The following is a 21,101-nucleotide window of genomic DNA, read 5'->3' on the forward strand; positions in this document are numbered from 1 at the left end:
TATTAGCTTCAAGGTAAGCCAGGCGAGCGACATTGCACTAAATGTGATTTCTTTTTAATTTTAACCTTTTTTAATTCATAAATTGTGTCATATCTTAAAACTCTATTTTAATTTGATATTGCTTAGTTGTCTTTTTGAAGCGGAAAAATCGGACCATATAGATTGATTCTTCTAATAAATAAACTGGCATAAATTTTTTATATGTAATGTATAGAGTTACTAAAGGCAGATTCATATATTATCATATTAGGTTCTTCCCACGAAGAGAGAAAAAAAAATAAAAAAAAACGCGGGATTTGATTTAATAATAGCAACTGATAAATGAAATGTTTATATAGAAGTCATGTTTGACCTCAATATTGAATATTAACGCATTATAAGAATCTGCAAGAGTCGTAAGATTATAAAACTATATAAATATTTTAATAATGATCACACAAAAAATTTAAGTAGATAAATGAGAAAAGTTTGTAAGATTCGTTCCCTGATGATAAATACGTAATATAAGAAGCATATTAATTTAAATGGCAATACGATACACATACATAATTGCGGTTTGGCGGGAAATCAATATTTAAGGCAATTATCTCGCCGAGCTAAACCCAATTTGCACTGAAACATGGCTAAACAATCACTTTATTCTGTCATAATTTAAGTTTATGATGTCACATAATGGCTAGATACACACGATTAAAGCATTCACAAATTTGAGACGTTCGGCCTTGAACTTAGCTAAAGTGGAAAAGCTAATGCATACCTACTACGATATATTTACAAACCACAGTTTATAAATACGGAGAGTATGGGGAAATTCGACGCTATATCGAATATATGAAAGCAAGGATACAGCCTCATTTATAGTGACGTTACTCCTTATAAGATGTTGAATTGATTTTTATCTACAACGTGGTTGTACGGAGGCGTTAATTTAAAAACATTTTATGAGCTAGAACCAAATTACAAAAAAAAATAGTATTTCGAAGAAAATTATTGCAAATGTACTGAAATTACGAATGACACGGATATCAAAATTCAATATAAATTAAACATTCTTTTTCATTTGATTCACTCCTCAACTCCGCGACATTGAATATTTTTTACCGGAATCAGGAAACTTATTTCCAGTCAATACGCAATATTGTAATTGTCTGGAAGAGCGCTGTTGTAATATTGCATAACAAATACCGCTACGAAATTGCGATTAAAATTTACATAGTATACACGCGCATAATTTAAACTGGTTCCCCATTAGAAAGAGATTAATAACTTCTCTGTAACATATCTAAATACAATTTTTGCTATTATTATTACATGTATGAATTAGTTTACTTATTTTACCATCTCACCAATATTTACTACTTCAATATTTAATCTAAACCCTAGTGCAATAATATTTAAATCGCTTTTTTTTAGAAAAATATGTGTTGTTTAGTTATCTAAAACGTAAAGCGTTCAACCAAAAGCATTGGATGTGTTTTGCAAATTAATCATATAATTCATGTGTTCCCTCGCTTACATAATTTGTAGTAATAAGTCCAATAGCCAATACAAATCTTGACCATCAGGTTATCATTGTCATATCAACGTGGTAAGGCTGGCAATGTTTTGATTACAAACAAAAAATTATTATCAAACGGCTCGAATATCGAACCATTTATACAATAATTAAGCAGAGCAAGATAAACAGTTGAACATTATCCTACTAATATTATAAACGTGAAAGCTTGTAAGTTAATTGGATGGATGTACTAGTATGTTACTATTTCACGCGACAGTTCATGGTATCTGTATGAAATTTGGTAAAGACTATCTCTTTTTAGTCTGGATTAGGACATACAATATAAGAGCTAAGACGCAATCGTGCTAAATTTCTTTCTATTTTGTAAAATTAATAAATCTCCTATTACTAACATTAAGACAAATAATTAATATGTGAATGTACCATTGCTTTAAAATCTTATTTATGTAAATTGCTGAAATACGGCAGGGAGAAAAATGTAGGCTATATCCCTCTAGTAAAGAATACATTGGTTAAAAATAGTTCATTCTAGTCTTAAATTAATCTCTTCATTCTCTCAGACATAAAAAATAGAATCCATTTGACCTCATCCATAATATTATCCATATAGACAGAAATACATTCGTTGTAAGTTCTCGTACGTATCTCGAATTTTCCAATACTCACTCGATGGCATTATATCCCTGACAAATTGAGATCCCGCCGATGATATTCGTAGGCCTTTTCCTGTCCTCGCCCAAGTACTTCGTAATCAAGTTTCCGCCGAGACTGAAGCCGACTAGTATCAATTTCGTGCTAGGATATCGCTCCATGAGATTCTCTATCATATAATTAAAGTCATCTGTGTGACCTGAAACAATAATGAGTTTTAGAGATAAATCGAATCGTTTCGAACATTACGCGAGGCGGACAACGAAAAGATCATTAGCCTTGTAGATAACTATGACATGTTTAACTTACGTGATAGCCGTGTTATTTGGAAATTATTTTGCGAATGCGCTATATTTGCTGAACGGTGTTAAATAGAGCTGCAGTGTGGAGGAAACAAAATAATTAGCACGTATTATGAAACGTAGATACATACGTGCTATACTTGCTTTGTTACTTATTAAACTTTTCACTTATTGCTAGCGCCGAGTGAAAGTATGTTTACCGTTGGAATACTAACATTTAACACTTCTTGGTTTTTAATTAAAAAAAAGCATCAGACCTCATAAAATTGAATTCATCATTTTGTCACAGCTATTTCTCAACAAAATTATTCTTATGTGATCGAAACAAAAGCTTTATAAAAAAACCTTACCCCTAATTGAATGAAACAAATAAAATCAAATACAGACGATTGTTTATGTACAATGATGTATTATAGATACTCGTATGTGCAAATATGCATTGAACGGTATTATAAACATGAAATTATTTTTAACAACAAAGGCAAAAGGATCGATTGGAAGAGTATTCATCGGTCACGGCCATTAAAACTGATAGAAGCAAATTTAGATAGTACACTAAGATATGTCCAATGCTTGAAGCATAGAACTATAAATAAAAATTACATAATGCAACACCTAAATCATTATATTATAGCCTTTTGGTTAGCATGAGTCAAGCCTGCGCGTGTCGATACATGCGATCTACGAGGGATGACATCACATCTTAATCGACACCTAACTAATGTCGTAATTTTTAAATAAATTACGGATCATCAAACAGTAACACAAGGTTACATATTTAACCTTTTCCGGGATATTGGTATAAAGATAGTCTTACGTAAATAGTACATGAACTTGAAAAGATATCAACATGAGCTTCCGGTAAGAAAGGTGTTTATTTTCTGTAGACAAACAATTTTTTTTTTTCTTATTTCATTACTTATACATCGAGAAGTAAATAATTATTATAGACTATCCGATCATGCAAATAAATGATTCATCATTTGATCATAGACATTATATAGTTACTCTAATAGAATAACCAATAAGCATGAGATGGTATTGACATTGAATTCCCACTTTGTATTTCAACTGCTAACAAATCGCAAGCGGTGGCAAAAATTACACTAATGTAAGATTGAATGCGTTTGTTATTTTTTCTCATAATACGTATATTCAATAAAAGGCTGTATCACTCAATAAAAATATCTTCAGGCTTCATAATATGGAACAAAAAATGTAATCTGATCAATTATACGTCTGAATAGTGTTTACCTACAGGTAAATTTAATAAAGTATTGCAATACATTGGAATACTTTATTAAAATTTAGAAATGTCTAGTAAATAGATATAGAGCATATCCTATAAATACTACGAAGAAAAGCTTTTGATAGTATAATATCCAATTTTAAAATGTTTTACAGTGATAAGTGATTCAAAATAGGCGTCTATATATCTTTTGTAATGACATAGCTATGTTACCATCAGACGAAAGGTTTGCTGTATTTATTGTGAAGATTTCGCATATTTTTAACACAAAAAAGAAGTCCCTTGACTCCTTGATGAATATACCGTAAATAGATGCAGAAATTTTTTACATCTATGCATTTTACGGGTAGCTAACGTAAAATGATATCTATATAGTAGTTCGATAAGATGTGTGTGATTTGTGATTATAGATGTGATAAGTTGTTACTATAGTCTATATGATAGCTCAGTATTCAGTAAAACCAATCGGTTACTATCTGAAGCGGTCAATATTTCCTTTTTTTAACGCAAGAAGAGTTTAAAACCGCTAATGCAATTATAATTTCCAAATCTACCGCCACTAAATTTAAAATCAAAAGCAACACGCACATAAATAATTTCAACACACAAACGCACGCACTTACCATACGAAAATATCCGAGTTCCCGTAACAGGCACGCTGTTGAGTGCGCCAATGTGGTTCAAGACAGCGCACCTGTACCCGTGACGTTGCGAGTAATGCACGTACGTGCGTATGTACACACTCTCCGATGTGTTGCCGATGCCGGGACAGATTGCCACTGTGACGTCATCTGCACCGAAATGTATTTGTTTAGGGGATAGTGTAACATTTTTATTAGTTTACATTACAGCTGTAAACATTGTCTAATAGATGGTTGTAGTTATAGGCGGAGGTGATTGAAATTTTAATAAAACTTGATTCGTTCATATGCCTAAATATCAAGATACATGTAGAGCCTAAATTGTATGTGATTTCAATAAAAAAGCGCGTATAATTTATAAATATTTAAAGGATAAGTTAAGAAACCTGACCTAGGTTTCTTAACTTATCAGGAGAGTTCCAAGTATTTTTATCACACACCGATGCGGTGCAGAAACAAATTGTTTTTTTTTATAAATTTTTATTTATTTTGACTATCTCACGTCCTAATTTCGATTCGTAGCATTGACAACTGTTCGTATAGTGAACTATAAATGTATTAAATTAAGATAAAATAATTGTTTTTCAATCTATACTAATTATATGAGGTTAAAGACTTTGTTTGTTTGAACGCTCTAATCTCAAGAAGAATATTTTTTTTTATTGTTGCATAGTCCGATTATAGAAGAAGGCGCAAAGCCAAACATTATTAAATTACATACTAAACCGTCTCAAACATAGTTGAAAAATCATATCAGACCTTTACTTAATATGCGTAGGGCTAGAGACCTTCACATTGTAACATTAGCTGGTATTAGGAAATTGACTAGTAGGTCTACTACCTATACCGGTAAACGTAGGTGGGTCGAGGGCCGTGGTCGCGTGTAAGTAGCTTGTCAAAGACAAAGGTTAATTAATTTAACTTGTTAGCTTTGCTCGATTTAGATTTTTTACTTAATTAGCTGCGAATGTGTAAAATATGCAATATATTGTATTTTTTAATAGGTTCATACTTGATACAGTTATGGTTATTTAGAAATCTAAGAGCTCATGATTAAACTAATAGAGGTAAAATAATTTTATAACAGATAATTATAATTTGAAGACAATTATATCATTAACTATATGTGAATTATAGTTAATATCCCAAAATCATAGCATATTAAATCAGAGTCTCTTATATTATCATCATCAGTATCATAATCAGCCCATACATGATTCCATTGCTCGGACCACGCTGGCCAAGGGTGGTTTGGCAGATGTCACATGTCGTCGAAGTTTTGATCTTGGGCATGCCGGTTTCCTCACGATTTAACATAATGTAACAGCGGCGATGTTATTAAAAATGGCTCAGTGGTGGGGACCTCGGACTTAAAATCATAGAGGTTCTAGACCAGGCGAGCGTACAAGAAATAAACAGATTTTTCAATTTATCTGCGCATGCGGTCTCTAGTATGGTATTATACTATCTATGGCCGAGCTAATGAACCTTCAAAATACGACTGGCTTATGAAACACAGCACTTTGGTTAATCAAGTCTTTCAACTTTCCATGCCGTTAAGTTAAAATTGGATAATATAATAAAAATGTATTGTGAGAGTTTCAATTTTAGAATATTGAATTGACTGAAAAAAAGTTATTTCATTAATAGTTCTAACTTTTCAATCAAAACCACCTACAGTACAAGTGTTTTTGCTCACACAGATCATATCAATTTTTCCTCTTGTAATTTTTTACATTACATTTTTATATAAAAATCCGGAAATAAGCGTTGTATTTATATTATGCACCACGTAAATACGTAATTAAATGTCGGTAACTGTTACTTCCTCACTAATCAACACTTTCAAGCAGAAATCAATGAGCTATAGGTACATACTAGAGATGCCACGAATATTCGGCAGCTATTCGGTATTCGGCCTATTCGGCCACTTTTCAACTATTCGGTATTCGGCCGAATAATACGTACTATTCGGCCGAATACCGAATAGCAAATCAATGAAAAAAAGACACATCATATTACTCAAAATTATCTATTTATTTCCAAATTACAACTCTTTAGTAATTAAAATTGATCAGTGGTAAGTTGTGATGGATAAAAACAAGCTTTTCAGCATTTATTGGTAGCAAACGACTACGCTTTTCATCGTAAATGATACTAGCCTCAGAAAATAACCTCTCACTATACACGCTACTTCCAGGAGAAGAAAGATATACTTTAGCAAATTTCGAAATGTTTGGGTATTGTTTTTGCTAACCACCACTTGTAAGGCTCGGTCTTCCTATCTAGGCGACTATCCTTGACGTGATTTACTCGCAATTGAATTGAAACAAATAGCCATCGATCTCCTGCCGCGCCACGCAACGAAGAAAGCAGGTTTTTACTTGTCTTATTCCAGCGTACGCGCCCCCGACAAGCATCCACCGAATATTCGGCGCTTCGGCCGACAGCGTTGCCGAATATTCGGTATTCGGTATTCGGCCAATCAACTATTCGTGGCATCTCTAGTACATACATATAAATTACGAACTTTTATTCAATGAAGCCGATTCGAATCGATTTATTTATAAATGCAATTTTTCTTTTCGATTTATCCTTCTGGGGTAAAATTATTTCTAAACAGACTACTAGACAATTAATTGATAATTCTATTTACATAAACATAAGCAACACCGGAGTGTAAATTATTTGTAAAGAAAATTGTAAACGATTTATGTTTTTCTCCGTAAAGCCTACGTCTCCTCTTATATCATTATAGTAGAAATTTCCATAGATATCTTACCTTCATGTTCAGCACCGACTGGTTCATACAAATCGTAAGTGAGAGTAGAACGATCGGGCAAGATAAGGGATATTCTAGCTCCAATCGGCCAAGGACAACGGACACGACCAATCAGACTGTGCAGGATAGTCTGCACGTGGCCGCTGAATCCCCATAGTCGTGTCGGTATGTAACTGTAACAAGACGAATTATATTAATTTGATGTAACTATTGACATCGTTATCTATACCAAGATTAAAAAGAGGTGAAATGTGAATTTATGATAGTTACACCCATTTTAGACAATCATTAGCCAATAAAAATCGTTCCTAGCCAAGGCTAATTTTTTTTTTTTTTATTTTTATTTAATTTCGAGCAACTCAGACTCATTTTGTTAGTAACAATTAATTCTTAATTCTAAGCGTCATAGGTTGTTTTTTTTTTAAGTAGAGATCTCAACGAAACTTGCAATAATGTGCACCAAGTTCTCGAAAAAATTACTAAAGATAAATGAAATTTGGCGTAGGCTGTAATAAACATTGACAATATTTTTACAAATGAAATGTTGTACTCCTGTATCTGCATATTGATGGAACTCATCAAAAAAGTCCGCGACACCGTATGTATAACTATTAGCTATAGTTTTATAATTATAACTTTTTTAGTTAAGTAATTAAAATGCTAGGCGAAGTTAGGACGCATTATTTGTAGTATTAATTGTTATCCAAATAAACGATTTTACTTTCAAGGCAGTTTCAGAAAATTACGTTTTAAATTATTCGAATTGGTTGTTGTGGAAACTGAAACGTCCAAGAAGTTCCGCGCGGCAGGCCAACCCACATTTTCCATTATGGACTGAACACTCATATGACGCCTGTGTCCCTGCAGTGGGGACAGAAGCATGTTGATGATAATGATAGAGTTCAATTTATAAGTTATGTTGAACTGCAACCATTAGGATTAACCATTAGGATCTTACAAATATCAATCACAAACTCAGCCCAACCCAGTGCGTGGGCGTCGTTAGACTAATATTTCCGCGTTTTTAAGAGTATTTAAGACATCTGCTTGAACGTAAACATAAATCTGACTAAACTAAGAGTGAAGGTATGTAAACTACACTTGAGTTTATAGAAATGAATACAATAACAATTTAAATAGAATATGTATGTCTATTGCACGAGGACATTCGACTTCCATTACAGTCTACAATTTTAATTATACAATAGCTAAAGCAATGGAAGACTTATAAATGTATTTGAAATTACTTCAGTTTTTTTTTGCAACAAATATCTACTTTTAAATATAAGATATTAAACAAAATGAATATTTAATATTAAAGGTAATTGATTATTTTTTTTATATGAAATGAAATTTTACAGGATACAAGCAGAAACAGTTATTCGATGAACATGACGCTGAGACAGTGACAGCAGTATATCATCTCATGTAGTATTAGATAACATCCTTTTTAGCCTATTCACAATTGAGTAACATATACAAAACCATGGCCACTGCAGTAAAAAAAAAAACAGAAAAAATTGTATGTGTTGACAATATAAAATACTAGCTGCGCCCCGCGGTTTTACCCGCGTAAGTCTGTATACCGTAGGAATATCGGAATAAAAAGTTGCCTATATGTTATTCCAGTTGTCCAGCTGTCTATGTACCAAATTTCATTGCAATCGGTTCAGTAGTTTTTGCGTGAAAGAGCAACAAACACACACACATCCTTACAGAAGAAGGATAATCCATGTTAAAGTTTGGGCAATCATTCTGATTCTTTAGCAAATTTTTCTTTTAGCAGAATAGTAATTGAATAACTAGCGATTTCTCTTTTGTTAGCATTTATACATTTAAATGTAATTTTTAAGGATTTAAAGATTAAGGATTAAAATTAATTGGTGTTAAGATGTCGCCTTGTATGGCGGCTCGAATCCCAACCCACGATCGAATATTTCTATACTTTACATTTTTCATAAATTCGATAAACTTCGATCGATTAAGTGAATCGCATATATTTTTTCCGAGCATAATAAGGATAAAAAATTAAGCAATAAATGAACTAAAAACATATACAGATTATACTATTTTTTATATTATTTTTTATGATGTTTGTTCTATGATACAAGTTACATTTATCGATAAGAAATGAAAAGAAAATAAAGTTTACCAAAAAAACTTACAAACACTTCAATGATAAATTTCAATAAATTGTCTACCTCACTCTTACATCTATTTTAAACAAGATAAAAGATAAAATTAAGAAATTATTGTACTGTCACTGATCCTTGTTGAGTGTATAAATTGTGATTTAAATTTGTTTCTTTAAGGTCAAAATCAAGTCAGAAGGAGTTGGGTACTATAAAAATACAAGTGAAGCTAAAAAAAAGTATGTTAAAAAATAACCTCACAGATATTCCTGCAGGCATAGTGTAATAAACAATTATACTTTAATGTGAAATAAAAATTCACACTATGTTGCATTGCGTTTTATATTAAATCATTCATAATTTTGAATTGAAGTGGTGGGCTACAAATGAAAAACTGGAAATCCTTATGTTACATTCCTAATAAAAAAATTGTAAATGTTCTCTTAAAGATGCAAAAGTATACTTAAATTGAAGTCAATTGTGCATAAATTGAATGTAGTTCAACAGAGTGGTCACATGTTTCAAACATATCATATGTCAATTGAGCAGCATCATAACATTTGATTATTATTTCAATATAATTGTGAAAGATAGGATATATATGTATAATCTCTCAATTTAAATGATAATTGTAACAAGATGTAAGAACATGTACTTATACAACTTTTACTTTTTGTTTATAGGTTGTTTAATCATTAAGACTTGTGAAAATGAACCCTATCTTCTAATACAATGAAGGTCTCCAACATTCCAGGCCCTGCCTGATACCACAGCTAATAATTGAAAAGAAATAACTGGGAAATTTTATTGTATGTAATTATAAAAGTTATTTAAGGATTTTTATTCATTTTAACAGCTATTAATACTGAAATACCTATTTTACAACCCACTTGATCAATCTACACAGTTCTGAGAGATATCAACCTGTAATACTTGATAATGAATATATGCTGAGTGTTTAAAAGTTAATATCATACAAGTAATAATAAGAACATGTTAGTTGCATTGCATAACTCATTCTAAATTATTTAAAATAAAGTCACATAAAACCTGTACCAACATTAAATTGGTTTTACTGTATACCCTAAAGATTTGTAAGAATGTTACATACATTTATTTGTTACTCTTTCACATGAAAACCTCAGTTGGAATCTGTATGACATTTGGTACAGAGATAGAATCCAGTCTACATTAACCATAATTGTAATTATTAACCATAAGGTACCATGCAAGTGAAGCCAAAGGTTCCAGTTAGATTCTTAATTTTTTTTTTTTTTTGATAGAATCCATAAGGCATCAATCTGTTATAATAGGTAGGAGGTAAAAATAAATTTGTATAATTTGTTTGAATAAAATAATACCATTAGAACAAAATCTTCGTTTATAGCTAATATCACACCTTCCTACCTGTTCGTCCTACCTTTAATAAATTCATGTTTGACTAAAGACTATTTCTTTTAATGCTAAATGATGTTGTTAATTGATGATAAAAAATTATAGGAATGCTTCATATTTTAAAGGAATTAAGTCTATAAAAACACAATATATAATAAAAATGTTACTTACGGTTCATTCAAAAACGGAGCAATGAATAGAATATTTTCAATGAAATTTTTATCTCGGCCATAAATAAGAGGCTTATGAGGTTGACTATTCACATTCAAAATTCGGAAAAGTACACACAAGATCACAGCAACTACGGCCAAAAGCACTGTCGACATTTTTGGAGCATAAATATAATATAGACGGGATCTCTACATAATAAAATTACAATTTCATTTTAAATATGAAAGTAATTCTCAAGCTCAGCGGTGTAGAGCGTAGAAACGCAGACACACGCTACTTTCCATAACAATATTTCGCTCAACTGCCATAGAAAAAACACTATTTGACTACTTGTCAAACTGCAACTTTGACATTTTTATGTCAATGTTGAATCATCTTTCAGGTTCTAGAAGCTTGCATACATCTAGGGTGTTTATTGGTTTACTTAGGGAAACCTCCAAGATGGTTCTATTCTGATTGGTTAATTTCATACGACACGTGTATTGTTCTCTATGGTTTTGTTTATGTACACATTTGACAGAATAAATTGTGAATTGCTTCTATATAAATTGAAGTAACTTAGTATGTATTGCTATTACGAAAATAATATGAATGTATACCAAGTAAAATATTCCATTATATAGATACAGTATAGCATTCAATTGGTATTTAAAGTAAAAAATTGAATGATTCAATATACGTGTCAAGAACTATACAACACACTATTCCTAAATTAAAACACTGAATTTGATAATGGACATTAAAAATGATTTAAAAGCAACAGATTCAATAATATGAATGGATTTAATGGATGCAAATTCAAACTGCTCGTAAGTTCATCCAAACTAATATATATATATATATATATATATATATATATATATATATATATATATAGGTATATATATATATATTAAATATCATATTACAAACTTTCTTACTGCGGCATCCCCCGCGTTGTCTAAGGAAAAGATAAATTTCAGGATTTTCCCAAATTCCTAGTTCCCTTTCTAAAGTCTTGTTCTTTCTTTCATGTCCCAATAGAACATCATAATTTTAACGCGATGAAAGGTCTCACTCTCTTAGGGAATTTAGTTGAAGACGCATGCGAAGTCGAGGGCGGCAAGCTAGTATATAGTAAGTAGCATAAAAAAAATTATAGGTAGCTGGTAGGTTGTAGGTGGTACATAGCACTTACATATATTGATAAACAGTAATGGGCAATATACATCTATACCAATAATATAAAGATGAAGAGTTTGTTTGTTTGAACACGGGAATTTTAAGAGCTATTGTAACGATTTCGAAAATTCTGTCACGGTTTGATATGCACATATTTTCTCTTTTTGATCATAATCAAATTTGATCTTCTAGTCAAAGTCCCTTTAATACCAAACAATCATAATATATATAGATAGATACATAGGTCTCATAGGTCATTCTTTTAGGTAGAGTACAAAAATAAAACACTAAATTTCTAAAGAACATAATTTTAATTAGAGAAAGTGTTCATGTGCTTAAATTAACTTATACCAATAAATAACAATTGCGAATTTTGTACATAATAAATGTATGATGTAAAAACTCAAATAGAACTATTAGTGTTTTACATAATCCGATAAACCTATGTGGTTTTCTAATAAATTCCGTCGAGTGGAGCAAAACCCTTCAATATTTTCAAATGAAAATGTTTAATTATATACCTTATTTTGACGATGAATAAATTAGCTGGTTCATGGTGTCAACAAAGAAATCTCGTTCTCAATGAACGGTCCATGTTAATTAATATATAAGTATGCCCCAAAATTTATGTGATTAAATATTAGTAAAAGTTGATATCGATTTGATATATTTATTAATTGAGAGTTTAGATGATTTACTGAGCACTATTTATTATTGTATGTAGGTATATTATAATAAAAAAACGCTAGATATTTTAAATATAAAATTAAATGTGTCGACATTGACGTTGTTTCTATGAACATTTTTATAATAATGCTCATTTTTGTATTAATAAAATAACATAAACCACGTTTCCATACTAATATTTTCAGCAAATTTGCTATAAAAAAAACTAATATTCCAAGCAAGACAATGTAGTACGTGTACCTATCAGTATGGGTGAGATATAATTTTAAGTGGAGGGATCCAAAGAGTAGCAGCGAGTACCTTGATATAGTTTGAAAATATTAATGGAGGAAATATAATCCAAAGTTTCTTGGAATATGTATAATTTAAAACTGATTGTATCTAGTACATAAAACATACTATGATCGTTGTTGAAAATAGTGTGTTACGATGATAATAGCAGAGGGACGAAAAAGGAAAAATACGCAGGTTGGGACAATCCTACAAATCCACTTCGCAAAAATATATATTTACTGCATATATAAAATTACCAATACCCTATAACTACATACACAAAAACCGTTTTCTATTCACGATCATTTGCACTATAAAATAACTTCGTATTGTAAAAAATACACTTTAATAAATTCAACATAAAAAAACGCTTGAAAGAGAAGCTACAAAACGTGCCTACTAAAAATGATAATATATGTTACCAAAAAAGATATGAAATAATTTATCAGTTTCAAAATTTGAATGTGACAATTTTAATACTATGTAGATGCTAATGTTCACATAGCTTAGCCTAGGGTATAAATATTTGTATAATATGCAGAAAGCCGCAAGTTCTCCGTTCTTAAATATTTTTTATAAAAATGGCACATTAGTTACAGGTGAGCCATAAATAACTGTCTTCAATCAAAAAAAAAATGGAAATTGCCCCCCCCTGCAATGAATTGAAATGTAAATAAGACGGGAAAACGCTTCCGATTTGATATTTGATTACTCGGCTGGTAATGGCGCAAGCATGTTAACGATTCGTAATTCATATATTGAAACAAATTTATATCTTAACGTATTTATTGCTCACCTATACAATATGAAAAATATGCATATTTCTAACAATATGGGACAAAACATGTTAGCGCACACCTTTTGGCTTGACAAAATCGTTTGATAAAATTGAGTCAGGCAAAATTAGTTTAGTACCTATTTATTCATGAAAGTATGTAGCAATACTTTCAAAAAAGCATTTTTAGTATAAAAAATTTGCAAGTATGAAAATCCACATCAACCTCAGTCTATTATTATCCAAAAATAAGAATTACAAAACTTATTTTCATTAATAGAATATTTTGCGAGTTTATTAGTATGCTAAAGTTATTATTACTTTTATAGTAAAATAATTTGTAGTCATTATTTAAATATAAGAGACATAGGTTATAAACCACAATGAGCAATTTTCTGTACTATAAATAAGGACAAATACAAATACATGTGTGCAACTATCAAAATATGTTAAATGTACACTAAACTTTGTATTAAAAACTGAGTTCCATATATCTTAGCATTTTTAATTAAAAAAAACCTAACCTTAAATTGAAAAAAAATTCAGAGGATTGTAAATATTCAAAGATAGCTTCAATTATATATTTAAATCTACACGATCACTTAAAACTATATCCGATGTTACATTCATCAGCCTTCTCAAGACAATAAATATCTGTACATACACTTACAAAACATAAAGAAACCAGTAGAAAAAACGTAATTTTAAACACTTATTATTAATTTAAATCAGCAGAGACAATAGATTCTCCTTACATTCAATGTCAAAAAAAAAATGAAGAAGATTTTGTAACATTATATGAAATGATATTTGGATATTTCAAAACAAAATCGTTTATCCTGACAGATTTTGAAGCTAAACAATGCTACAGCTTTGCACAATCGTATTTTCAGTAGCCACTTTAATTTTATATAATTGCTATTATTTATAGCTTCGATTTGATACCTGATACCATTATTAAGATGAAAAAGAAGTGAAAACTTAAAACTTGTGATGTTTCAAAATTATAAGAAAATGGCAAAAATATACTGTCTTATTCTAATAACTAGATATTCAAACATAAATCTTAAATATATTAATGATTCGGTGCATAATCATTCACTGTCAGAACCATAATAAGTTTATATAGCTGTATCCGAATGTGAAATTTACATACATAACCTATTTTTATTAAAAAATATCACTACAAAACATTTGTGCACATGTATAAATATTTCCAGTACAATTTTGTTAATTTATGATCATACTATATATATGAAACAATTTATTATACATAATATGTATCCATCCACAAGCTAGGTATTGCTAACAAAGATACAATTTATTTGAAATATACAATGTATAAATATATCTTTTACATTTAGTACTGCACCTAGGCATCCCACAGCATAGCACTGTAGGATAATTTGCTCATTAATAAAAATTACTGCACTTGCTCTCTAATGATTATTATCAAAATGATACTATTTATTTACACACTTTTCACTGAAATATAATTAAAACGTGTCTCAGAGACAGTCCTGATCTACATGCCACTCTCCGTTCTAAAATGTTCCTGAAAATAAGTGAAGACTTGACATGTTTAAATCATTTAGCACCACCGTTCATACAACCACATTACATTCCATTTGGCTTCATAATTCACTTTCAGTCCAACGTATCACTGCACTCCTAACACAAAAGTAAAATTATTATCAGTCTATTGCTTGGATATGGCAAGGTATTCGGAGAAGCTCCAGTGGTCAGCGTATAAGACAGGTGAGGCAGAGTTCCGCAGATCCGATGCAGTCGTCGTGGCAGAAGGCACCGCACTTCTTGCACAGAATCATTGCGCGCAAGTTGCAGACGCAAGAATCGTCAGCGCCCACACTTCTGCATCGTGTTACATTCTGTAAAAAAATACTTGTCACTTAAATCACGCCGAGCGAAAACCGGCGAACAAAAACACGAGAAATACCTGTAGCCTCTTCCCTTTGGGGACCATTTTTTGAAAAAACCATTTTTAAAAACAAATAGTTTGGTGTTCAAACATTTTCATTTATAATTTCATGAAAATGCTTGTTAAATCGTGAAAATATTACAAACACTCTCGAATTTATAAAAGTAAAGTATTTCAGTGATTATCCTATTTATATTTAATCAAATATATAGACAATTGTAAGAATAAAAAATTATTGAAATAATTTTATTAAATACAATAAATGGTGTTAATCGTCACAAAATAATGGCGTAACTTTTAAGTGTATTTGTTATTTACACTATTTATAACTCCAAAATGGCTAAAAACAGTTTGAATGAATTTTAATTTGTGTATTATAGCTTCTCCTCCATTACTTGAGAATAACGTTGATAACTAATCATTGTTGTAGAACCCACATACACATTTTCTTATAGCATAGCAATCACTGTTTATATAAATGAAATGTTCTGGTCAAGGGATAAACATTTTCTAGGGCAAGCAACTACTTACAATATTTATATTCTGATTGGTGGGTGGCGCACTTGATGCTCGAGGTGCAACGTTTGGAGTTCTTTGAACTAGAATATATTGACCCATGTTGTTTGGTCGATTCTCATTTATCTGGAATGAACAATTGAATTTGGTTAAAATATAAACTAGAATGTACTTTTTACATAATATTCTTAACCTAGATTGCAACTACACTTTTAATAAACTGAGTTAATATAAATTTCTGGACACCTGCATAGAATTACTTTGGATAATGTATACTATATTTTAGAATTTGAATGAATACCCAAAATGAGATTGAAATTGGCATTATTGTTTCCCTTCTCTACCATGTCCTATTGTTGTAAATAAATGTTTGAGTTTGAATTTATTCAGTTAATTTGAAATAGATATAAGAATGTCCATTTAATATTACTTGAGATGTTTGCCATATAATAATGTAATGTTTCATATAAAAGCAACACCTCTCAATTACCTCCCATTCTTACAACCTCACCCAGAATGCAAAATTACAGTTTAATTAAGCAGATGACCACAATGAATAGGCTCCAAGGACATTGTTGCACACATGTGAATGACATGTAGAGTCTATGGTAAAAAATTCATTTAAAAGCTACAATAAGCCTAACATATCGAGAATGTGATTAAATAATCATCATCAGAGGCTCATCAAAACATTTTTATTAAGCAAATTTTTGAACAATTTAAAGTAAAATTCAATAACAACCAGAAAATAACAACAATGATATTTCATAGACAATAGTGTATAAGCATGGAATTTTAATAAGTGCTGGAGTGTATTACCTCATTGTGTTGTATAACAGCTCCAGATACTTGTCTAACTAGAACAGGAGGTGGTGGCCGAGGTTGCCGTGTGGGTCTCGTCAGTAGCGCTGGAGGAGGCCTCAATTGACTCCGCAGGGCATCACGGTTTGGACTGTTCTGAATAACAGCTTGACATATCTGATAGCTCCGTTCTAGGTTTACAGCCCCTGGTGGTACTTTATTTGTGCTGCGACTCCTTGAAAAAATGTGAATACATTTTTTCAAGGAGTCATTTAGTAGATACTTATCATGTTAATACAACAACAATTCAATGACATTATTTTAAAACTGAGCAAATCATATATTTATATTTATACAGATAACAGATTTTTACCTGCTTGACTCTTTTCCAGATTTTGATTTCTTTCCAGAAGATCTAACAGTGTGTGTCACTGACGAATTCACTTGTGGATTTGCCACAGTTGTACTAGACACTAGATTAGGTACTGCTTCTGATTCTTGCTTTAATGTATCTTTCATTGATTGACAACTCTCCGATGAATTTGATGACTCCATATTAAAATTGGCATCTCTCTCCTCTTTAAACATACAATTCTCATCATTTATATTTACATCTTCTATACTTGTTTTTGAATCTTCACTTACATATTTTGCACTATCTGTGTTCATGTTAGAAAAGTTATGTAATGTTATAATGTTTTCATTGTTTACCCATTCATTTTCAGTTTTCCATAAAATTGAAGAGTTCTTAGGTTTGGCAGGGTCATGCATGTCTTCAGGGTATGATACCATCTGTAAAAAGTTAATAAACCTTATTACTGTGATAATTTTTTTTTATTGATAAATGTCGAAATAATAAAGCCAAACTTACAGATGTATTTGTCACCTCCATCATTGGCAAAGAAGTGGTCTGTGTCATGGGCATTGTGACTATTGCAGTAGCATCTAAAAATAAAATTTCACTATCATAAAAAAATATCTTCAGTAAAGTAAAAGAAATTCAAATGCTAGTTTGACTTAAAGATTTGTAACTGACAAATTGGTATACAAATTAACAACTACCTACATATGTTTTTATTCTGCAATTGTCATCTGAATAAAACTTACTTGTTTCACTCATGTAAGATGTCAGTTCCATAAAATTAGGCTGGGATGTATATTTTACATCTTCACTCTCTGAAATATTTAAGATTGATTTATAATGGAACAGAATAATGTTCAATTGTGAAAATTTATGTGAAGATATTAAATATTACAATGTTCATTTTTTTAATTTTTAATTTAGATAAAGTGGATATGATGTATAAGTATAGGCACTTAATATGATTTTTTTACTTACGAGATGAAATAATAGGTAAGCCACCAGTCTCTAAAATAAATGACTCTGCATCCTTAAAGTGTTCATCATAGTAGTTGGGAGCATCTTGTAAACCTTTACATTTATCAGGAGACTTATGAACAGTTTCAGTATCATCATTTTGCAAGTCTATTCCCTCTACATTCTGATGAACAAGGGTTTTATCATCAGCATCTTTTATCATTTCAATATTTTCATAGGATTCATCATCTACTTCATCTTTAGTTCTTTTTGGAGATGTTTTAGGTTGTGCAGGAATGTCATTAAGGTAAACATTTTCACTGTTTTCAGATAGTTCAGGTACAAATTTATTTCTGTTGTTTTCACTTGTTTCTCTTTCAGTGCTAGTGCTTTCTTGAGCATGTTTTACTTCATATTCTCTTTCACTGTCATTGGTCTCATTGACAATAGAAACATTATTAAGGTGGGCCTCTATTTTTAAACTGGATATAGAAGAAACACTTCGCTCATCATACTCATAAGCAGATGTAGTAGCCTTGCTGTCTTCACTATTTGTGTCACCTATATCATGGTCTGGGTAATCATTATCATTGTTTTGATATAATTGGTCTGCATTTTCATTAGTGTCTATATCAGAACCATTGCAATTTGTTGGTTTTTCTGCATGCTTTGTAATGAAAGCATTATTAGCCTCAAATCTTATTTTCTTAGAAAATGAGTATTTATCACAATCATTGTTTATTCTCTTTATGCATTCAAGAGATTCATTATCAGAAGCTGTGCACTTTACCTCTTCAAAGTGTTTAGGAGTTGTAGGATCTTCTTCATACCTTAATCTTTTTGAAAATCTATACTCTTCATCGTCACTGCTTAATCTTTTATTACATTCAGCAAAATTAGTATCTGAATCATTGCACTTATCTTCTTCATAATCTTTTGATGTACTACTTTCTTCTATTTTGACTACAGTCATATCTAGATCTTGTTTAATTTCACTTTCACTATCTGGAAGTAGAAGAGGATCAACAGGTGTAGTTGACACAGTGTCATCAGTTCTAGCTACAGATGAATCTGAAAAACTAAAATCCATTGGAAATTCAACATAGCCATGATTGTGCCCCCTAGCATTTTTAATAGGCAACAAATCTGGTATTGGAGCTGCAGTTTTGTTAGTTGCTATACTACATTCTTCATCATTTTCTTCAACTTTTGCGGAGGAGCGTGTCACAGCTCCAACAGAGCGCATTCTCTTGCTGTTACTTGATGATTTACTTTTTTTAACTTTTGGTACAGTACTGCTGCTAGTTATTGATGCTGTTGGTCTTAGTTTGATTGTGGTTTTTAATGATGGCCGTTCTGAATTTACATTTGATGAAGATTTTTCTTTTCTTGATTTTTCACCCCAAAATGGCTCAAAATGCTTAAGCTTCCAAGGATCAATCTTACTTTTTTCTTTTTCTGCTTCAGTCTTCATTTTCTGCTGATTTTCTGGTGTAAATTCACCTCCTGAAAGACCTTCTTGCCATTCCAAGCAAGCACGGGCAAAAAACTCATTATTAAGACTAGATGAACTTAACCTTCCGGAAGAACTGATCCTATCAACGTTAGGAAGTAATTGTCCAAGTTTACACTGATACAAAGGAGGCAATAGTGAAAATGTATGTTTATTCAATAATTGCCTAATATTAGTATTAACAAGTATAGAGTCGGGTGTTTCTAAGTCAATACAACCTTCTCTGGTTTGTTGTAATTGGGCGGCTGTGGACAGTTTCTTTCCACTTCTTTTTCTTGGTTTTAAACAAAATCCTGGTATACTAGCCAGCACTTCACGCATTGTTGATGGTTTATTTGATGAAGATGGTTCAGTACATGTTGAAGCGGCCGTCCATTCCCTGTTTTCGGTCGGTGGAGGTGGAGGCAAAGGTTTTACTATGATTCTTGGTAAAGGCCTGGAGTGGTTTGAACTTTTTTTTCTTCGTTTCGACTGTTTTTTAGAGGAATGTTTACTAGGCTTTTCATTATCTTGTGGAATGCGAATGACAGTATATTGCTCATTCGTACTGCATGTCAAGTATTTATTATCAGAGGAATTGTCTGAATATTCCATGTCCATACTTTCGACGGGTGATACATCTAACTCCATTTTCGATAAATTCAAACTAAACGATTGTGAAATAGATCTGTAAAGTAACGTGTACAAAAAGTGAAGAGTAAATGCCGCACACAGTTGCTTTTTCAACCCATTGTGTATATTCTGAAAGCGTAAATCACATTTCTTTCATAAGTCATTGGTGTGCCTATTCATCACTATTTTATATTTAAATGAATATAAATACGGATAATAAACAATTCATTCCATTGCAAATTCTTTTCACAAAGTCCCACTTCCCTGCAAGAGGTTTAGTTTTAGGTAGGTAGGTACTGAAACCCGAATACAGCAAAATCCAAAATGTCACAACAACAGAAAATGGATCCCGATTGGTTACGTTCCTTTTCAAGTGATAAAGATTATTAAAAAAAAAAGGTTGCATATTTTTATTGTTTTATAAAAGTGAACAAAATATTAAAACATCTATTATGAAAGTAAAATGACAACTTATCGATAGTTAGATAGAGTGGTTCACAAATATTTTTAATCTTACTAAACTAGGTGGCTGGTACCGAGACAGAATGGAAATAAAGTTATGTAAAAATAATATTCCTGTCGTTTGCGGCGCGCAGCACATCTTCATAAACAGAACATAATTAAGAAACATTAAATTGAAATACCTGCCTAGTTTTATTTAAAA

General features: G+C 31.2%; 2 protein-coding genes across 3 annotated transcripts in view; both read right to left on the reverse strand.

Moving 5' to 3' along the window:
- Positions 1-11,159, reverse strand: part of LOC119840460 (abhydrolase domain-containing protein 2) — a 17,994-nt gene extending 6,835 nt beyond the window's left edge. The window contains exons 1-4 of the mRNA XM_038367089.1: positions 10,843-11,159; positions 7,145-7,317; positions 4,345-4,512; positions 2,186-2,369 (exon numbers count right to left, since the gene is read on the reverse strand). Coding sequence (XP_038223017.1) covers positions 2,186-2,369; positions 4,345-4,512; positions 7,145-7,317; positions 10,843-10,997 — 680 coding nt within the window. The 5' untranslated portion in view covers positions 10,998-11,159. The remainder of the gene's footprint in view (positions 1-2,185; positions 2,370-4,344; positions 4,513-7,144; positions 7,318-10,842) is intronic.
- A 1,136-nt stretch (positions 11,160-12,295) lies between these two features.
- Positions 12,296-20,786, reverse strand: LOC119840400 (polycomb protein Asx). 2 transcript variants are annotated; one of them, XM_038367000.1, is made up of 7 exons: positions 18,334-20,786; positions 18,102-18,170; positions 17,866-17,939; positions 17,368-17,786; positions 17,013-17,229; positions 16,209-16,319; positions 12,296-15,627 (listed from the first exon to the last, which is right to left on the reverse strand). In XM_038367000.1, exons 1-7 carry the CDS (start codon positions 20,453-20,455, stop codon positions 15,481-15,483), a joined length of 3,159 nt encoding a protein of 1,052 aa, XP_038222928.1. In that variant the 5' UTR covers positions 20,456-20,786; the 3' UTR covers positions 12,296-15,480. The 2 variants fall into 2 exon arrangements, with proteins under 2 accessions (XP_038222928.1, XP_038222936.1); XM_038367008.1 differs by lacking the exon at positions 18,102-18,170.
- Between the last annotated feature and the right edge of the window lie 315 nt (positions 20,787-21,101).

This window comes from Zerene cesonia, chromosome 1 (genome assembly GCF_012273895.1).
Source record: "Zerene cesonia ecotype Mississippi chromosome 1, Zerene_cesonia_1.1, whole genome shotgun sequence".
Taxonomy (NCBI): Eukaryota; Metazoa; Arthropoda; class Insecta; order Lepidoptera; family Pieridae; genus Zerene; species Zerene cesonia.